The sequence below is a fragment of the Lampetra planeri genome, chromosome 64 (assembly GCF_965212315.1).
Source record: "Lampetra planeri chromosome 64, kcLamPlan1.2.h2, whole genome shotgun sequence".
Lineage (NCBI taxonomy): Eukaryota > Metazoa > Chordata > Hyperoartia > Petromyzontiformes > Petromyzontidae > Lampetra > Lampetra planeri.
The window spans coordinates 4,269,695-4,293,134 of NC_136170.1; the positions used below are offsets into that span (position 1 = coordinate 4,269,695).

Here is a 23,440-nt window from a genome sequence, read left to right on the forward strand (position 1 = left end):
TGTGGTGAGTCTGTGGTGAGTCTGTGGTGGGTATGTGGTGTGAGTCTGTGGTGAGTCTGTGGTGAGTCTGTGGTGCGAGTCTGTGATTATTCTGTGGTGAATCTGTGGTGTGAGTCTGTGGTGAGTCTGTGGTGAGTCTGTGGTGTGAGTCTGTGGTGATTCTGTGGTGATTCTGTGGTGAGTCTGTGGTGTGAGTCTGTGGTGAGTCTGTGATGAGTCTGTGGTGATTCTGTGGTGAGTCTGTGGTGTGAGTCTGTGGTGAGTCTGTGGTGTGAGTCTGTGGTGAGTCTGTGGTGAGTCTGTGGTGTGAGTCTGTGGTGAGTCTGTGATGAGTCTGTGGTGATTCTGTGGTGTGAGTCTGTGGTGAGTCTGTGGTGTGAGTCTGTGTGGTGAGTCTGTGGTGTGAGTCTGTGGTGAGTCTGTGGTGAGTCTGTGGTGTGAGTCTGTGGTGAGTCTGTGGTGTGAGTCTGTGGTGAGTCTGTGGTGAGTCTGTGGTGTGAGTCTGTGGTGAGTCTGTGGTGAGTCTGTGGTGTGAGTCTGTGGTGAGTCTGTGGTGAGTCTGTGGTGTGAGTCTGTGGTGTAAGTCTGTGGTGAGTCTGTGGTGAGTCTGTGGTGTGAGTCTGTGGTGAGTGTGTGGTGTGAGTCTGCCACCTTGGTGGTGGCCGACCTCACGAGGTCGACTCGCACGTGAGCCTTGCGCAGCTCGTGGTGGCTACCGGAGCCGTTGGTGAAGATCTCCACCCCGTCCAGACCCATAGCCACGTGGGGACTGCAGCACGCACACAGCACCACCACCACCACAACCAATATCACCACCACAACTCCCACCACCACCAACACCGCTACCACCACCACAACCGCTACCACCACCACCGTCACCACCACCGCCACAACCACCAATACCACCACCACCGATACTACCACCACCACCAATACCGCCACCACCAACCACCAATACCGCCACCACCACCGCCGCCACAACCACCGATACCACCACAACTAACACCACCGCCACCACCGCCACAACCACTGATAACACGCCCCCCCTCCCCTTTGTTTTGCTACCTGTGGGGGGCCCAGAGCTCCTCGCAGCTCTCGCTGCCGATGCAGGTGTCCAGCGTGGCGAGCACGGCGTCACCCAGCGGCACCGTCACCTGGCGCGGTCAACCCCCACAGCCGCCGGCACCGATCGTCACCGGCGGGCCCAGCTTCCAGACTCTCGCTCAGGAGGCTCAACAGGCGGAGGGGGGGGGGGCGATGTCGCTGCTGCTGCTGCGGCGACTGTGTGATCCCAATCGAGTGGTTCTGCAGTTGATTTGTCAGCATTGTTGGGGGATGTGGTTTTGGCCGATAGCAAGTTGCGCTGTGCGTGTTTGGTGTGTGTGTGGTGTGTGTGGTGTGTGTGTAGTGTGTGTAGTGTTTGGTGTGTGTGGGTGTAGTGTGTGTGGTATGTGTGTGTGTGGTGTGTGTGTGGTGTGTGTGTGTGTTGTGTGGGTTTAGCTATGGGGAGGAGGGAAACTGGACAAGCCGTACGGAGGGAACCCCATGCAGAACAGGGGGAGAACAGACAAACTCCACTCACTCAAATTTCGATTTAAAGCTTTCGTGACTGCAGGGATTCATCTTCTTGGTTCTTTCGGTAAAGTCACGTAGAAGGGAAGTAATAAAATAATAAAAATAAAACATAATAAAACAATTCTCACGACGTTTCGGCCACAACGCAAGCAGCCGTCCTCAGGCGAAGAATGAAACACCACCAAGCTTGGAGCGTATATTTAAGCTGGGTTAGAGGGGGGGAGGTGGGAAGAAGAGCGCCTAAACAAAATAATTTGCATATCAAGAGGAATTCAGCATATGGAAAATGCGTAGGAGGTGGGCGGGGGGGGGGTTCCAAATCAATACTATGCCCGTGCATAATGCAGGATTAGCAGCATCGAAGGGGGGGGGGGGGGGGTAGCATTAACAAAGGAAAGGAATGTTAATAGTATGTAGCTACAGTTACTAAACAACCACGTAAAAAAAAACTAAAGTATAAACTGCATAACAAACTAAAGTATAAACTACATAGCATCATCAGTATACTTACTATACTCTACAATAAGCTGAGTTACTAAGTAATACATAAAAAATTCTACCTTGTAAAAAAATTATATAATATGCTTCCATCTAAACTTTATTCTCTTACATCACACGCGTCTATACCGTACTATATACTTCCATAGACAAACCCAACATTAAATTACATACTGTATTGCTATAAACCACCCTATACCTTATACATTTTAATATAACACTATGTATTATTCTACCCACCCTAATGTGTATCAAAATGGTTTATTACGTCCTTCCAGTGATTGCTAAGCCAGAATCCATCTTCTCGGTTAAAATTGTCTCTGTGTTTGTATATGTGGATCGCCTCATGAACGAATCTCTCATGATAGCCAGATGGCTTGCAGAGAACCTCTGTCTTGGAGAAGTCAATGTCATGTGAGCCCACTGAGTTGTAACAGTGATCTGCCACGGCTGAGGTGTTTGTCCTACCGTGTTTCAGGTCAGCTTTATGTTCACGGATGCGGTCCGAGACATGTCGTTTGGTTTCCCCAATGTAACTGCTACCACAGAGGCAACTTAGTTTGTAGACACCAGGGTACTGTATGTCTGGAACCACATCTTTTACAGACGGTACCAGATCACGGATTTTATGTACTGTGTTGAATCGGACCTGGATCTTGTGTTTAATCAGGATTTTGGAGATCTTTTTTGTGACCCCAGCAATGTAGGGTAAGGTGATGGTCTTGAAAGGCTCCTCAACATGATCCTTCTTGATGGTTGGAGTGATGGCTTTGCGGATTGTGTAGTCGGAGTAACCATTAGCCTTAAGAGCTTGGCGTACGTGTTTGAGTTCACTGGAAATGTGTTCATGGTCGGAGATGCATTGGGCTCTATGATATAGAGTCTTGATGAGGGAATTCTTCTGGGATGGATGGTGGTGGGAATCCGGTTTTAGATAAGCAGCCTCGTCTCCAAAACCAACAACATCATTTCTGCTTCAACCGCATTAATTGATCAGACCAAACAGTTCTCGTTGAAACCTTCTGCAGCCAGGCCACCAAGATTGTACGGCTTGCCAAAGATACATAAAGAAGATACACCTCTTCGTCCCATTGTCTCTACTATCAACTCCCCCACTTACAAACTGGCTCGTTTTTTTTGTCCGAAATCCTACGGCCTTTCACTGGAAAAACCACCTCTGCAGTACTAAACTCTACTGACCTGGTATCGACAATCAAGGGGATTGCCCTGTCCCCAGACGACCTGCTTGTCAGTTTTGATGTGGTTTCCTTGTTCACCAAGGTGCCTGTGCCTGACACCATCGCAATCATTGAAGACTTGGTTCATCAAGGACTGAATGCTGGGGTACCCCCACTGGTGAGACACTGCTTAACCAATACATACTTCACCTGGAATGGAACCTTCTACAAGCAAATTGAGGGCACCCCAATGGGCTCCCCCCTATCTCCGGTTGTAGCCAACATCTTCATGGAGAAATTTGAGACGGACGCCATCCAGACTGCCACTCTACGCCCGACCTTATGGAAGAGATACGTAGACGACACTTTTGTCATCTGGCCACATGGCCGGCCTGCTCTAGACCAATTTCTCGACCACATCAATTCCATACACCCAGCCATCAGATTCATCATGGAAGTCGAAAATGATGGCAAGCTACCCTTTTTGGATGTCCTAATCAAAAGGAGACCTGATGGTTCAATGAGCCACTCTGTCTACAGGAAAGCCACCCACACGGATGCTTATCTAAAACCGGATTCCCACCACCATCCATCCCAGAAGAATTCCCTCATCAAGACTCTATATCATAGAGCCCAATGCATCTCCGACCATGAACACATTTCCAGTGAACTCAAACACGTACGCCAAGCTCTTAAGGCTAATGGTTACTCCGACTACACAATCCGCAAAGCCATCACTCCAACCATCAAGAAGGATCATGTTGAGGAGCCTTTCAAGACCATCACCTTACCCTACATTGCTGGGGTCACAAAAAAGATCTCCAAAATCCTGATTAAACACAAGATCCAGGTCCGATTCAACACAGTACATAAAATCCGTGATCTGGTACCGTCTGTAAAAGATGTGGTTCCAGACATACAGTACCCTGGTGTCTACAAACTAAGTTGCCTCTGTGGTAGCAGTTACATTGGGGAAACCAAACGACATGTCTCGGACCGCATCCGTGAACATAAAGCTGACCTGAAACACGGTAGGACAAACACCTCAGCCGTGGCAGATCACTGTTACAACTCAGTGGGCTCACATGACATTGACTTCTCCAAGACAGAGGTTCTCTGCAAGCCATCTGGCTATCATGAGAGATTCGTTCATGAGGCGATCCACATATACAAACACAGAGACAATTTTAACCGAGAAGATGGATTCTGGCTTAGCAATCACTGGAAGGACGTAATAAACCATTTTGATACACATTAGGGTGGGTAGAATAATACATAGTGTTATATTAAAATGTATAAGGTATAGGGTGGTTTATAGCAATACAGTATGTAATTTAATGTTGGGTTTGTCTATGGAAGTATATAGTACGGTATAGACGCGTGTGATGTAAGAGAATAAAGTTTAGATGGAAGCATATTATATAATTTTTTTACAACGTAGAATTTTTTTATGTATTACTTAGTAACTCAGCTTATTGTAGAGTATAGTAAGTATACTGATGATGCTATGTAGTTTATACTTTAGTTTGTTATGCAGTTTATACTTTAGTTTTTTTTACGTGGTTGTTTAGTAACTGTAGCTACATACTATTAACATTCCTTTCCTTTGTTAATGCTACCCCCCCCTCCCCCCCCCCCCTTTGATGCTGCTAATCCTGCATTATGCACGGGCATAGTATTGATTTGGAACCCCCCCGCCCACCTCCTACGCATTTTCCATATGCTGAATTCCTCTTGATATGCAAATTATTTTGTTTAGGCGCTCTTCTTCCCACCTCCCCCCCTCTAACCCAGCTTAAATATACGCTCCAAGCTTGGTGGTGTTTCATTCTTCGCCTGAGGACGGCTGCTTGCGTTGTGGCCGAAACGTCGTGAGAATTGTTTTATTATGTTTTATTTTTATTATTTTATTACTTCCCTTCTACGTGACTTTACCGAAAGAACCAAGAAGATCCACTCACTCAGTCGCTCACTTACATACACTCACTCATATACACTCACACTCTCGCTCTCTCACTCACCGCTAGTGTCCCCATGAGCGTCACCGTGAGTGTCACTGTGAGTGTCACCGCTAGCGTCACGTCTAGCATCACACAGGCAGTGACACACAAACACGACAGCAGCACTCAAGTACCGAGGTAGGCGCAGCAGACGACAATGCTGGCGCCACACCCCTCCATGGGTTACCTGCTCAGTTATCTCCTGGATGATGCGTGGCAGATAATGATCCTCCACCTCCCTGCGTGAACCACAGCGGTGCACACACAGTGTCACTAACCACTCACACCACAGTGTCACTAACCACTCACCACTCACACCACAGTGTCACTAACCACTCACCCCACTGTGTCACTAACCACTCACACCACAGTGTCACTAACCACTCACAGTGTCACTCACCACTCACACCACAGTGTCACTAACCACTCACACCACAGTGTCACTAACCACTCACCACTCACACCACAGTGTCACTAACCACTCACCACTCACACCACAGTGTCACTAACCACTCACACCACAGTGTCACTAACCACTCACCACTCACACCACAGTGTCACTAACCACTCACCCCACTGTGTCACTAACCACTCACACCACAGTGTCACTAACCACTCACAGTGTCACTCACCACTCACACCACAGTGTCACTAACCACTCACACCACAGTGTCACTAACCACTCACCACTCACACCACAGTGTCACTAAACACTCACCACTCACACCACAGTGTCACTAACCACTCACACCACAGTGTCACTAACCACTCACCACTCACACCACAGTGTCACTAACCACTCACCACTCACACAACAGTGTCACTAACCACTCACACCACAGTGTCACTAACCACTCACCCCACAGTGTCACTAACCACTCACCACTCACACCACAGTGTCACTCACCACTCACACCACAGTGTCACTAACCACTCACCACTCACACCACAGTGTCACTCACCACTCACACCACAGTGTCACTAACCACTCACCACTCACACCACAGTGTCACTCACCACTCACACCACAGTGTCACTAACCACTCACCACTCACACCACAGTGTCACTAACCACTCACACCACAGTGTCACTAACCACTCACACCACAGTGTCACTAACCACTCACACCACAGTGTCACTAACCACTCACCACTCACACCACAGTGTCACTCACCACTCACACCACAGTGTCACTAACCACTCACACTACAGTGTCACTAACCACTCACCCCACAGTGTCACTAACCACTCACCACTCACACCACAGTGTCACTCACCACTCACACCACAGTGTCACTAACCACTCACCACTCACACCACAGTGTCACTCACCACTCACACCACAGTGTCACTAACCACTCACCACTCACACCACAGTGTCACTCACCACTCACACCACAGTGTCACTAACCACTCACCACTCACACCACAGTGTCACTCACCACTCACACCACAGTGTCACTAACCACTCACCACTCACACCACAGTGTCACTCACCACTCACACCACAGTGTCACTAACCACTCACCACTCACACCACAGTGTCACTCACCACTCACACCACAGTGTCACTAACCACTCACACCACAGTGTCACTAACCACTCACACCACAGTGTCACTCACCATTCACACCACAGTGTCACTAACCACTCACACCAGTGTCACTAACCACTCACACCACAGTGTCACTAACCACTCACCCCACAGTGTCACTAACCACTCACAGTGTCACTAACCACTCACACCACAGTGTCACTAACCACTCACCACTCACACCACAGTGTCACTCACCACTCACACCACAGTGTCACTCACCACTCACAGTGTCACTCACCACTCACACCACAGTGTCACTAACCACTCACCACTCACACCACAGTGTCACTCACCACTCACACCACAGTGTCACTAACCACTCACACCACAGTGTCACTCACCACTCACACCACAGTGTCACTCACCATTCACACCACAGTGTCACTAACCACTCACACCAGTGTCACTCCCCACTCACCACTCACAGTGTCACTCACCACTCACACCACAGTGTCACTCACCACTCACACCACAGTGTCACTCCCCACTCACCACTCACAGTGTCACTCACCACTCACACCACAGTGTCACTCACCACTCACAGTGTCACTCACCACTCACACCACAGTGTCACTCACCACTCACAGTGTCACTCACCACTCACACCACAGTGTCACTAACCACTCACACCACACTGTCACTCACCACTCACAGTGTCACTCACCACTCACACCACAGTGTCACTAACCACTCACACCACAGTGTTACTCACCACTCACAGTGTCACTCCACACTCACACCACAGTGTCACTCACCACTCACACCACAGTGTCACTCACACCACAGTGTCACTAACCACTCACACCACAGTGTCACTAACCACTCACACCACAGTGTCACTCACACCACAGTATCACTAACCACTCACACCACAGTGTCACTAACCACTCACACCACAGTGTCACTCACCACTCACACCACAGTGTCACTCACACCACAGTGTCACTAACCACTCACACCACAGTGTCACTCACCACTCACACCACAGTGTCACTCACCACTCACACCACAGTGTCACTAACCACTCACACCACAGTGTCACTAACCACTCGCACCACAGTGTCACTCACCACTCGCACCACAGTGTCACTAACCACTAACACCACAGTGTCACTCACCACTCACACCACAGTGTCACTAACCACTCACCCCACAGTGTCACTCACCACTCACACCACAGTGTCACTCACAACTCGCACCACAGTGTCACTCCCCAGTGACACCACAGTGTCACTCACCACTCACACCACAGTGTCACTAACCACTCACACCACAGTGTCAGTAACCACTCACACCACAGTGTCACTCACCACTCACACCACAGTGTCACTAACCACTCACACCACAGTGTCACTCACCACTCACACCACAGTGTCACTAACCACTCACACCACAGTGTCACTAACCACTCGCACCACAGTGTCACTCACCACTCGCACCACAGTGTCACTCACCACTCACACCACAGTGTCACTCACCACTCACACCACAGTGTCACTAACCACTCACACCACAGTGTCACTAACCACTCACACCACAGTGTCACTCACCACTCACACCACAGTGTCACTCACCACTCACACCACAGTGTCACTCAACACTCACACCACAGTGTCACTAACCACTCACACCACAGTGTCACTAACCACTCACACCACAGTGTCACTCACCACTCACACCACAGTGTCACTCACCACTCACACCACAGTGTCACTAACCACTCACACCACAGTGTCACTAACCACTCACACCACAGTGTCACTCACCACTCACACCACAGTGTCACTCACCACTCACACCACAGTGTCACTCACCACTCACACCACAGTGTCACTAACCACTCACACCACAGTGTCACTCACCACTCACACCACAGTGTCACTAACCACTCACACCACAGTGTCACTCACCACTCACACCACAGTGTCACTAACCACTCACACCACAGTGTCACTCACCCCTCACACCACAGTGTCACTAAACACTCACACCACAGTGTCACTAACCACTCACCCCACAGTGTCACTAAACACTCACAGTGTCACTAACCACTCACACCACAGTGTCACTAACCACTCACCACTCACACCACAGTGTCACTCACCACTCACACCACAGTGTCACTAACCACTCACCACTCACACCACAGTGTCACTCAACACTCACACCACAGTGTCACTAACCACTCACACCACAGTGTCAATCACCACTCACACCACAGTGTCACTCACCATTCACACCACAGTGTCACTAACCACTCACACCAGTGTCACTCCCCACTCACCACTCACAGTGTCACTCACCACTCACACCACAGTGTCACTCACCACTCACACCACAGTGTCACTCCCCACTCACCACTCACAGTGTCACTCACCACTCACACCACAGTGTCACTCACCACTCACAGTGTCACTCACACCACAGTGTCACTCACCACTCACAGTGTCACTCACCACTCACACCACAGTGTCACTAACCACTCACACCACACTGTTACTCACCACTCACAGTGTCACTCCACACTCACACCACAGTGTCACTCACCACTCACACCACAGTGTCACTCACACCACAGTGTCACTAACCACTCACACCACAGTGTCACTAACCACTCACACCACAGTGTCACTCACACCACAGTATCACTAACCACTCACACCACAGTGTCACTAACCACTCACACCACAGTGTCACTAACCACTCACACCACAGTGTCACTCACCACTCACACCACAGTGTCACTCACACCACAGTGTCACTAACCACTCACACCACAGTGTCACTCACCACTCACACCACAGTGTCACTGACCACTCACACCACAGTGTCACTAACCACTCACACCACAGTGTCACTAACCACTCACACCACAGTGTCACTCACCACTCGCACCACAGTGTCACTAACCACTCACACCACAGTGTCACTAACCACTCACACCACAGTGTCACTCACCACTCACACCACAGTGTCACTCACAACTCGCACCACAGTGTCACTCCCCATTCACACCACAGTGTCACTCACCACTCACACCACAGTGTCACTAACCACTCACACCACAGTGTCACTAACCACTCACACCACAGTGTCACTCACCACTCACACCACAGTGTCACTAACCACTCACACCACAGTGTCACTCACCACTCACACCACAGTGTCACTAACCACTCACACCACAGTGTCACTAACCACTCACACCACAGTGTCACTCACCACTCGCACCACAGTGTCACTCACCACTCACACCACAGTGTCACTCACCACTCACACCACAGTGTCACTAACCACTCACACCACAGTGTCACTAACCACTCACACCACAGTGTCACTCACCACTCACACCACAGTGTCACTCACCACTCACACCACAGTGTCACTCAACACTCACACCACAGTGTCACTAACCACTCACACCACAGTGTCACTAACCACTCACACCACAGTGTCACTCACCACTCGCACCACAGTGTCACTCACCACTCACACCACAGTGTCACTCACCACTCACACCACAGTGTCACTAACCACTCACACCACAGTGTCACTAACCACTCACACCACAGTGTCACTCACCACTCACACCACAGTGTCACTCACCACTCACACCACAGTGTCACTCACCACTCACACCACAGTGTCACTCACCACTCACACCACAGTGTCACTAACCACTCACACCACAGTGTCACTCACCACTCACACCACAGTGTCACTAACCACTCACACCACAGTGTCACTCACCACTCACACCACAGTGTCACTAACCACTCACACCACAGTGTCACTCACCCCTCACACCACAGTGTCACTAACCACTCACACCACAGTGTCACTAACCACTCACACCACAGTGTCACTCACCACTCGCACCACAGTGTCACTCACCACTCACACCACAGTGTCACTAACCACTCACACCACAGTGTCACTCACCACTCACACCACAGTGTCACTAACCACTCACACCACAGTGTCACTCATCATTCGCACCACAGTGTCACTCACCACTCACACCACAGTGTCACTCACCACTCACACCACAGTGTCACTCACCACTCACACCACAGTGTCACTAACCACTCACACCAGTGTCACTCACCACTCACACCACAGTGTCACTAACCACTCACACCACAGTGTCACTCACCACTCACACCACAGTGTCACTAACCACTCACACCACAGTGTCATTCACCACTCACACCACAGTGTCACTAACCACTCACACCACAGTGTCACTAACCACTCACACCACAGTGTCACTAACCACTCACACCACAGTGTCACTCACCACTCACACCACAGTGTCACTAACCACTCACACCACAGTGTCACTAACCACTCACACCACAGTGTCACTAACCACTCACACCACAGTGTCACTCACCACTCACACCACAGTGTCACTCACCACTCACACCACAGTGTCACTCACCACTCACACCACAGTGTCACTAACCACTCATACCACAGTGTCACTCACCACTCGCACCACAGTGTCACTAACCACTCACACCACAGTGTCACTCACCACTCACACCACAGTGTCACTCACCACTCACACCACAGTGTCACTAACCACTCACACCACAGTGTCACTCACACCACAGTGTCACTAACCACTCACACCACAGTGTCACTCACCACTCACACCAGTGTCACTAACCACTCACACCACACTGTCACTCACCACTCACAGTGTCACTCACCACTCACACCAGTGTCACTAACCACTCACACCACAGTGTTACTCACCACTCACAGTGTCACTCCCCACTCACACCACAGTGTCACTCACCACTCACACCACAGTGTCACTCACACCACAGTGTCACTAACCACTCACACCACAGTGTCACTAACCACTCATACCACAGTGTCACTAACCACTCACACCACAGTGTCACTCACACGACAGTGTCACTAACCACTCACACCACAGTGTCACTAACCACTCACACCACAGTGTCACTCACCACTCACACCACAGTGTCACTCACACCACAGTGTCACTAACCACTCACACCACAGTGTCACTCACCACTCACACCACAGTGTCACTCACCACTCACACCACAGTGTCACTCACCACTCACACCACAGTGTCACTAACCACTCACACCACAGTGTCACTCACAACTCACACCACAGTGTCACTAACCACTCACACCACAGTGTCACTCACCACTCACACCACAGTGTCACTAACCACTCACACCACAGTGTCATTCACCACTCACACCACAGTGTCACTCACCACTCACACCACAGTGTCACTAACCACTCACACCACAGTGTCACTCACACCACAGTGTCACTAACCACTCACACCACAGTGTCACTCACCACTCACACCACAGTGTCACTAACCACTCACACCACACTGTCACTCACCACTCACAGTGTCACTCACCACTCACACCACAGTGTCACTAACCACTCACACCACAGTGTTACTCACCACTCACAGTGTCACTCCCCACTCACACCACAGTGTCACTCACCACTCACACCACAGTGTCACTCACACCACAGTGTCACTAACCACTCACACCACAGTGTCACTAACCACTCATACCACAGTGTCACTAACCACTCACACCACAGTGTCACTCACACGACAGTGTCACTAACCACTCACACCACAGTGTCACTAACCACTCACACCACAGTGTCACTCACCACTCACACCACAGTGTCACTCACACCACAGTGTCACTAACCACTCACACCACAGTGTCACTCACCACTCACACCAGTGTCACTCACCACTCACACCACAGTGTCACTCACCACTCACACCACAGTGTCACTAACCACTCACACCACAGTGTCACTCACCACTCACACCACAGTGTCACTAACCACTCACACCACAGTGTCACTCACCACTCACACCACAGTGTCACTAACCACTCACACCACAGTGTCATTCACCACTCACACCACAGTGTCACTAACCACTCACACCACAGTGTCACTAACCACTCACACCACAGTGTCACTCACCACTCACACCACAGTGTCACTCACCACTCACACCACAGTGTCACTAACCACTCACACCACAGTGTCACTAACCACTCACACCACAGTGTCACTCACCACAAAAACCACAGTGTCACTCACCACTCACACCACAGTGTCACTCACCACTCACACCACAGTGTCACTAACCACTCACACCACAGTGTCACTCACCACTCGCACCACAGTGTCACTAACCACTCACACCACAGTGTCACTAACCACTCGCACCACAGTGTCACTCACCACTCGCACCACAGTGTCACTAACCACTCACACCACAGTGTCACTAACCACTCACACCACAGTGTCACTCACCACTCACACCACAGTGTCACTCACCACTCACACCACAGTGTCACTCACCACTCACACCACAGTGTCACTAACCACTCACACCACAGTGTCACTCACCACTCACACCACAGTGTCACTAACCACTCACACCACAGTGTCACTCACCACTCACACCACAGTGTCACTAACCACTCACACCACAGTGTCACTCACCCATCACACCACAGTGTCACTAAACACTCACACCACAGTGTCACTAACCACTCACCCCACAGTGTCACTAACCACTCACAGTGTCACTAACCACTCACACCACAGTGTCACTAACCACTCACCACTCACACCACAGTGTCACTCACCACTCACACCACAGTGTCACTCACCACTCACAGTGTCACTCACCACTCACACCACAGTGTCACTAACCACTCACCACTCACACCACAGTGTCACTCACCACTCACACCACAGTGTCACTAACCACTCACACCACAGTGTCACTCACCACTCACACCACAGTGTCACTCACCATTCACACCACAGTGTCACTAACCACTCACACCAGTGTCACTCCCCACTCACCACTCACAGTGTCACTCACCACTCACACCACAGTGTCACTCACCACTCACACCACAGTGTCACTCCCCACTCACCACTCACAGTGTCACTCACCACTCACACCACAGTGTCACTCACCACTCACAGTGTCACTCACCACTCACACCACAGTTTCACTCACCACTCACAGTGTCACTCACCACTCACACCACAGTGTCACTAACCACTAACACCACACTGTCACTCACCACTCACAGTGTCACTCACCACTCACACCACAGTGTCACTAACCACTCACACCACAGTGTTACTCACCACTCACAGTGTCACTCCACACTCACACCACAGTGTCACTCACCACTCACACCACAGTGTCACTCACACCACAGTGTCACTAACCACTCACACCACAGTGTCACTCACCACTCACACCACAGTGTCACTAACCACTCACACCAGTGTCACTCACCACTCACACCACAGTGTCACTAACCACTCACACCACAGTGTCACTCACCACTCACACCACAGTGTCACTAACCACTCACACCACAGTGTCATTCACCACTCACACCACAGTGTCACTAACCACTCACACCACAGTGTCACTAACCACTCACACCACAGTGTCACTAACCACTCACACCACAGTGTCACTCACAACTCACACCACAGTGTCACTAACCACTCACACCACAGTGTCACTCACCACTCACACCACAGTGTCACTAACCACTCACACCACAGTGTCATTCACCACTCACACCACAGTGTCACTCACCACTCACACCACAGTGTCACTCACCACTCACACCACAGTGTCACTAACCACTCACACCACAGTGTCACTCACCACTCGCACCACAGTGTCACTAACCACTCACACCACAGTGTCACTCACCACTCACACCACAGTGTCACTCACCACTCACACCACAGTGTCACTAACCACTCACACCACAGTGTCACTCACACCACAGTGTCACTAACCACTCACACCACAGTGTCACTCACCACTCACACCAGTGTCACTAACCACTCACACCACACTGTCACTCACCACTCACAGTGTCACTCACCACTCACACCAGTGTCACTAACCACTCACACCACAGTGTTACTCACCACTCACAGTGTCACTCCCCACTCACACCACAGTGTCACTCACCACTCACACCACAGTGTCACTCACACCACAGTGTCACTAACCACTCACACCACAGTGTCACTAACCACTCATACCACAGTGTCACTAACCACTCACACCACAGTGTCACTCACACGACAGTGTCACTAACCACTCACACCACAGTGTCACTAACCACTCACACCACAGTGTCACTCACCACTCACACCACAGTGTCACTCACACCACAGTGTCACTAACCACTCACACCACAGTGTCACTCACCACTCACACCACAGTGTCACTCACCACTCACACCACAGTGTCACTCACCACTCACACCACAGTGTCACTAACCACTCACACCACAGTGTCACTCACAACTCACACCACAGTGTCACTAACCACTCACACCACAGTGTCACTCACCACTCACACCACAGTGTCACTAACCACTCACACCACAGTGTCATTCACCACTCACACCACAGTGTCACTCACCACTCACACCACAGTGTCACTAACCACTCACACCACAGTGTCACTCACACCACAGTGTCACTAACCACTCACACCACAGTGTCACTCACCACTCACACCACAGTGTCACTAACCACTCACACCACACTGTCACTCACCACTCACAGTGTCACTCACCACTCACACCACAGTGTCACTAACCACTCACACCACAGTGTTACTCACCACTCACAGTGTCACTCCCCACTCACACCACAGTGTCACTCACCACTCACACCACAGTGTCACTCACACCACAGTGTCACTAACCACTCACACCACAGTGTCACTAACCACTCATACCACAGTGTCACTAACCACTCACACCACAGTGTCACTCACACGACAGTGTCACTAACCACTCACACCACAGTGTCACTAACCACTCACACCACAGTGTCACTCACCACTCACACCACAGTGTCACTCACACCACAGTGTCACTAACCACTCACACCACAGTGTCACTCACCACTCACACCAGTGTCACTCACCACTCACACCACAGTGTCACTCACCACTCACACCACAGTGTCACTAACCACTCACACCACAGTGTCACTCACCACTCACACCACAGTGTCACTAACCACTCACACCACAGTGTCACTCACCACTCACACAACAGTGTCACTAACCACTCACACCACAGTGTCATTCACCACTCACACCACAGTGTCACTAACCACTCACACCACAGTGTCACTAACCACTCACACCACAGTGTCACTCACCACTCACACCACAGTGTCACTCACCACTCACACCACAGTGTCACTAACCACTCACACCACAGTGTCACTAACCACTCACACCACAGTGTCACTCACCACAAAAACCACAGTGTCACTCACCACTCACACCACAGTGTCACTCACCACTCACACCACAGTGTCACTAACCACTCACACCACAGTGTCACTCACCACTCGCACCACAGTGTCACTAACCACTCACACCACAGTGTCACTAACCACTCGCACCACAGTGTCACTCACCACTCGCACCACAGTGTCACTAACCACTCACACCACAGTGTCACTAACCACTCACACCACAGTGTCACTCACCACTCACACCACAGTGTCACTCACCACTCACACCACAGTGTCACTCACCACTCACACCACAGTGTCACTAACCACTCACACCACAGTGTCACTCACCACTCACACCACAGTGTCACTAACCACTCACACCACAGTGTCACTCACCACTCACACCACAGTGTCACTAACCACTCACACCACAGTGTCACTCACCCATCACACCACAGTGTCACTAAACACTCACACCACAGTGTCACTAACCACTCACCCCACAGTGTCACTAACCACTCACAGTGTCACTAACCACTCACACCACAGTGTCACTAACCACTCACCACTCACACCACAGTGTCACTCACCACTCACACCACAGTGTCACTCACCACTCACAGTGTCACTCACCACTCACACCACAGTGTCACTAACCACTCACCACTCACACCACAGTGTCACTCACCACTCACACCACAGTGTCACTAACCACTCACACCACAGTGTCACTCACCACTCACACCACAGTGTCACTCACCATTCACACCACAGTGTCACTAACCACTCACACCAGTGTAACTCCCCACTCACCACTCACAGTGTCACTCACCACTCACACCACAGTGTCACTCACCACTCACACCACAGTGTCACTCCCCACTCACCACTCACAGTGTCACTCACCACTCACACCACAGTGTCACTCACCACTCACAGTGTCACTCACCACTCACACCACAGTTTCACTCACCACTCACAGTGTCACTCACCACTCACACCACAGTGTCACTAACCACTCACACCACACTGTCACTCACCACTCACAGTGTCACTCACCACTCACACCACAGTGTCACTAACCACTCACACCACAGTGTTACTCACCACTCACAGTGTCACTCCACACTCACACCACAGTGTCACTCACCACTCACACCACAGTGTCACTCACACCACAGTGTCACTAACCACTCACACCACAGTGTCACTAACCACTCACACCACAGTGTCACTCACACCACAGTATCACTAACCACTCACACCAATGTGTCACTAACCACTCACACCACAGTGTCACTCACCACTCACACCACAGTGTCACTCACACCACAGTGTCACTAACCACTCACACCACAGTGTCACTCACCACTCACACCACAGTGTCACTCACCACTCACACCACAGTGTCACTAACCACTCACACCACAGTGTCACTAACCACTCGCACCACAGTGTCACTCACCACTCACACCACAGTGTCACTAACCACTCGCACCACAGTGTCACTAACCACTCACACCACAGTGTCACTAACACCACAGTGTCACTAACCACTCACACCACAGTGTCACTCACCACTCACACCACAGTGTCACTAACCACTCACACCACACTGTCACTCACCACTCACAGTGTCACTCACCACTCACACCACAGTGTCACTCACCACTCACACCACAGTGTCACTCACACCACAGTGTCACTAACCACTCACACCACAGTGTCACTAACCACTCACACCACAGTGTCACTCACACCACAGTGTCACTAACCACTCACACCACAGTGTCACTAACCACTCACACCACAGTGTCACTCACCACTCACACCACAGTGTCACTCACACCACAGTGTCACTAACCACTCACACCACAGTGTCACTCACCACTCACACCACACTGTCACTCACCACTCACACCACAGTGTCACTAACCACTCACACCACAGTGTCACTAACCACTCGCACCACAGTGTCACTCACCACTCGCACCACAGTGTCACTAACCACTCACACCACAGTGTCACTCACCACTCACACCATAGTGTCACTAACCACTCACACCACAGTGTCACTCACCACTCACACCACAGTGTCACTCACACCACAGTGTCACTCACCACTCACACCACAGTGTCACTCACCACTCACACCACAGTGTCACTAACCACTCACACCACAGTGTCACTAACCACTCACACCACAGTGTCACTCACCACTCACACCACAGTGTCACTAACCACTCACACCACAGTGTCACTCACCACTCACACCACAGTGTCACTAACCACTCACACCACAGTGTCACTAACCACTCACACCACAGTGTCACTCACCACTCGCACCACAGTGTCACTCACCACTCACACCACAGTGTCACTCACCACTCACACCACAGTGTCACTAACCACTCACACCACAGTGTCACTCACCACTCACACCACAGTGTCACTCACCACTCACACCACAGTGTCACTAACCACTCACCACTCACACCACAGTGTCACTCACCACTCACACCACAGTGTCACTAACCACTCACACCACAGTGTCACTCACCACTCACACCACAGTGTCACTCACCATTCACACCACAGTGTCACTAACCACTCACACCAGTGTCACTCCCCACTCACCACTCACAGTGTCACTCACCACTCACACCACAGTGTCACTCACCACTCACACCACAGTGTCACTCCCCACTCACCACTCACAGTGTCACTCACCACTCACACCACAGTGTCACTCACCACTCACAGTGTCACTCACCACTCACACCACAGTTTCACTCACCACTCACAGTGTCACTCACCACTCACACCACAGTGTCACTAACCACTAACACCACACTGTCACTCACCACTCACAGTGTCACTCACCACTCACACCACAGTGTCACTAACCACTCACACCACAGTGTTACTCACCACTCACAGTGTCACTCCACACTCACACCACAGTGTCACTCACCACTCACACCACAGTGTCACTCACACCACAGTGTCACTAACCACTCACACCACAGTGTCACTCACCACTCACACCACAGTGTCACTAACCACTCACACCAGTGTCACTCACCACTCACACCACAGTGTCACTAACCACTCACACCACAGTGTCACTCACCACTCACACCACAGTGTCACTAACCACTCACACCACAGTGTCATTCACCACTCACACCACAGTGTCACTAACCACTCACACCACAGTGTCACTAACCACTCACACCACAGTGTCACTAACCACTCACACCACAGTGTCACTAACCACTCACACCACAGTGTCACTCACAACTCACACCACAGTGTCACTAACCACTCACACCACAGTGTCACTCACCACTCACACCACAGTGTCACTAACCACTCACACCACAGTGTCATTCACCACTCACACCACAGTGTCACTCACCACTCACACCACAGTGTCACTCACCACTCACACCACAGTGTCACTAACCACTCACACCACAGTGTCACTCACCACTCGCACCACAGTGTCACTAACCACTCACACCACAGTGTCACTCACCACTCACACCACAGTGTCACTCACCACTCACACCACAGTGTCACTAACCACTCACACCACAGTGTCACTCACACCACAGTGTCACTAACCACTCACACCACAGTGTCACTCACCACTCACACCAGTGTCACTAACCACTCACACCACACTGTCACTCACCACTCACAGTGTCACTCACCACTCACACCAGTGTCACTAACCACTCACACCACAGTGTTACTCACCACTCACAGTGTCACTCCCCACTCACACCACAGTGTCACTCACCACTCACACCACAGTGTCACTCACACCACAGTGTCACTAACCACTCACACCACAGTGTCACTAACCACTCATACCACAGTGTCACTAACCACTCACACCACAGTGTCACTCACACGACAGTGTCACTAACCACTCACACCACAGTGTCACTAACCACTCACACCACAGTGTCACTCACCACTCACACCACAGTGTCACTCACACCACAGTGTCACTAACCACTCACACCACAGTGTCACTCACCACTCACACCACAGTGTCACTCACCACTCACACCACAGTGTCACTCACCACTCACACCACAGTGTCACTAACCACTCACACCACAGTGTCACTCACAACTCACACCACAGTGTCACTAACCACTCACACCACAGTGTCACTCACCACTCACACCACAGTGTCACTAACCACTCACACCACAGTGTCATTCACCACTCACACCACAGTGTCACTCACCACTCACACCACAGTGTCACTAACCACTCACACCACAGTGTCACTCACACCACAGTGTCACTAACCACTCACACCACAGTGTCACTCACCACTCACACCACAGTGTCACTAACCACTCACACCACACTGTCACTCACCACTCACAGTGTCACTCACCACTCACACCACAGTGTCACTAACCACTCACACCACAGTGTTACTCACCACTCACAGTGTCACTCCCCACTCACCCCACAGTGTCACTCACCACTCACACCACAGTGTCACTCACACCACAGTGTCACTAACCACTCACACCACAGTGTCACTAACCACTCATACCACAGTGTCACTAACCACTCACACCACAGTGTCACTCACACGACAGTGTCACTAACCACTCACACCACAGTGTCACTAACCACTCACACCACAGTGTCACTCACCACTCACACCACAGTGTCACTCACACCACAGTGTCACTAACCACTCACACCACAGTGTCACTCACCACTCACACCAGTGTCACTCACCACTCACACCACAGTGTCACTCACCACTCACACCACAGTGTCACTAACCACTCACACCACAGTGTCACTCACCACTCACACCACAGTGTCACTAACCACTCACACCACAGTGTCACTCACCACTCACACCACAGTGTCACTAACCACTCACACCACAGTGTCATTCACCACTCACACCACAGTGTCACTAACCACTCACACCACAGTGTCACTAACCACTCACACCACAGTGTCACTCACCACTCACACCACAGTGTCACTCACCACTCACACCACAGTGTCACTAACCACTCACACCACAGTGTCACTAACCACTCACACCACAGTGTCACTCACCACAAAAACCACAGTGTCACTCACCACTCACACCACAGTGTCACTCACCACTCACACCACAGTGTCACTAACCACTCACACCACAGTGTCACTCACCACTCGCACCACAGTGTCACTAACCACTCACACCACAGTGTCACTAACCACTCGCACCACAGTGTCACTCACCACTCGCACCACAGTGTCACTAACCACTCACACCACAGTGTCACTAACCACTCACACCACAGTGTCACTCACCACTCACACCACAGTGTCACTCACCACTCACACCACAGTGTCACTCACCACTCACACCACAGTGTCACTAACCACTCACACCACAGTGTCACTCACCACTCACACCACAGTGTCACTAACCACTCACACCACAGTGTCACTCACCACTCACACCACAGTGTCACTAACCACTCACACCACAGTGTCACTCACCCATCACACCACAGTGTCACTAAACACTCACACCACAGTGTCACTAACCACTCACCCCACAGTGTCACTAACCACTCACAGTGTCACTAACCACTCACACCACAGTGTCACTAACCACTCACCACTCACACCACAGTGTCACTCACCACTCACACCACAGTGTCACTCACCACTCACAGTGTCACTCACCACTCACACCACAGTGTCACTAACCACTCACCACTCACACCACAGTGTCACTCACCACTCACACCACAGTGTCACTAACCACTCACACCACAGTGTCACTCACCACTCACACCACAGTGTCACTCACCATTCACACCACAGTGTCACTAACCACTCACACCAGTGTAACTCCCCACTCACCACTCACAGTGTCACTCACCACTCACACCACAGTGTCACTCACCACTCACACCACAGTGTCACTCCCCACTCACCACTCACAGTGTCACTCACCACTCACACCACAGTGTCACTCACCACTCACAGTGTCACTCACCACTCACACCACAGTTTCACTCACCACTCACAGTGTCACTCACCACTCACACCACAGTGTCACTAACCACTCACACCACACTGTCACTCACCACTCACAGTGTCACTCACCACTCACACCACAGTGTCACTAACCACTCACACCACAGTGTTACTCACCACTCACAGTGTCACTCCACACTCACACCACAGTGTCACTCACCACTCACACCACAGTGTCACTCACACCACAGTGTCACTAACCACTCACACCACAGTGTCACTAACCACTCACACCACAGTGTCACTCACACCACAGTATCACTAACCACTCACACCAATGTGTCACTAACCACTCACACCACAGTGTCACTCACCACTCACACCACAGTGTCACTCACACCACAGTGTCACTAACCACTCACACCACAGTGTCACTCACCACTCACACCACAGTGTCACTCACCACTCACACCACAGTGTCACTAACCACTCACACCACAGTGTCACTAACCACTCGCACCACAGTGTCACTCACCACTCACACCACAGTGTCACTAACCACTCGCACCACAGTGTCACTAACCACTCACACCACAGTGTCACTAACACCACAGTGTCACTAACCACTCACACCACAGTGTCACTCACCACTCACACCACAGTGTCACTAACCACTCACACCACACTGTCACTCACCACTCACAGTGTCACTCACCACTCACACCACAGTGTCACTCACCACTCACACCACAGTGTCACTCACACCACAGTGTCACTAACCACTCACACCACAGTGTCACTAACCACTCACACCACAGTGTCACTCACACCACAGTGTCACTAACCACTCACACCACAGTGTCACTAACCACTCACACCACAGTGTCACTCACCACTCACACCACAGTGTCACTCACACCACAGTGTCACTAACCACTCACACCACAGTGTCACTCACCACTCACACCACACTGTCACTCACCACTCACACCACAGTGTCACTAACCACTCACACCACAGTGTCACTAACCACTCGCACCACAGTGTCACTCACCACTCGCACCACAGTGTCACTAACCACTCACACCACAGTGTCACTCACCACTCACACCATAGTGTCACTAACCACTCACACCACAGTGTCACTCACCACTCACACCACAGTGTCACTCACACCACAGTGTCACTCACCACTCACACC

General features: G+C 51.0%; 1 protein-coding gene across 4 annotated transcripts in view; it reads right to left on the minus strand.

Moving 5' to 3' along the window:
* The window catches only part of NADSYN1 (NAD synthetase 1), a 138,673-nt gene that overhangs the window by 46,168 nt on the left and 69,065 nt on the right, over positions 1–23,440 (minus strand). For all 4 annotated transcript variants that reach the window (XR_013588857.1, XM_078619690.1, XM_078619689.1 and 1 more), the window contains exons 6-8: positions 5,439–5,490; positions 1,066–1,154; positions 652–769 (exon numbers count right to left, since the gene is read on the minus strand). Coding sequence is in view for 3 of the 4 variants with exons in the window: in XM_078619690.1 (XP_078475816.1) it covers positions 652–769; positions 1,066–1,154; positions 5,439–5,490 (259 nt within the window). In the remaining variant the exon portion in view is untranslated. The remainder of the gene's footprint in view (positions 1–651; positions 770–1,065; positions 1,155–5,438; positions 5,491–23,440) is intronic.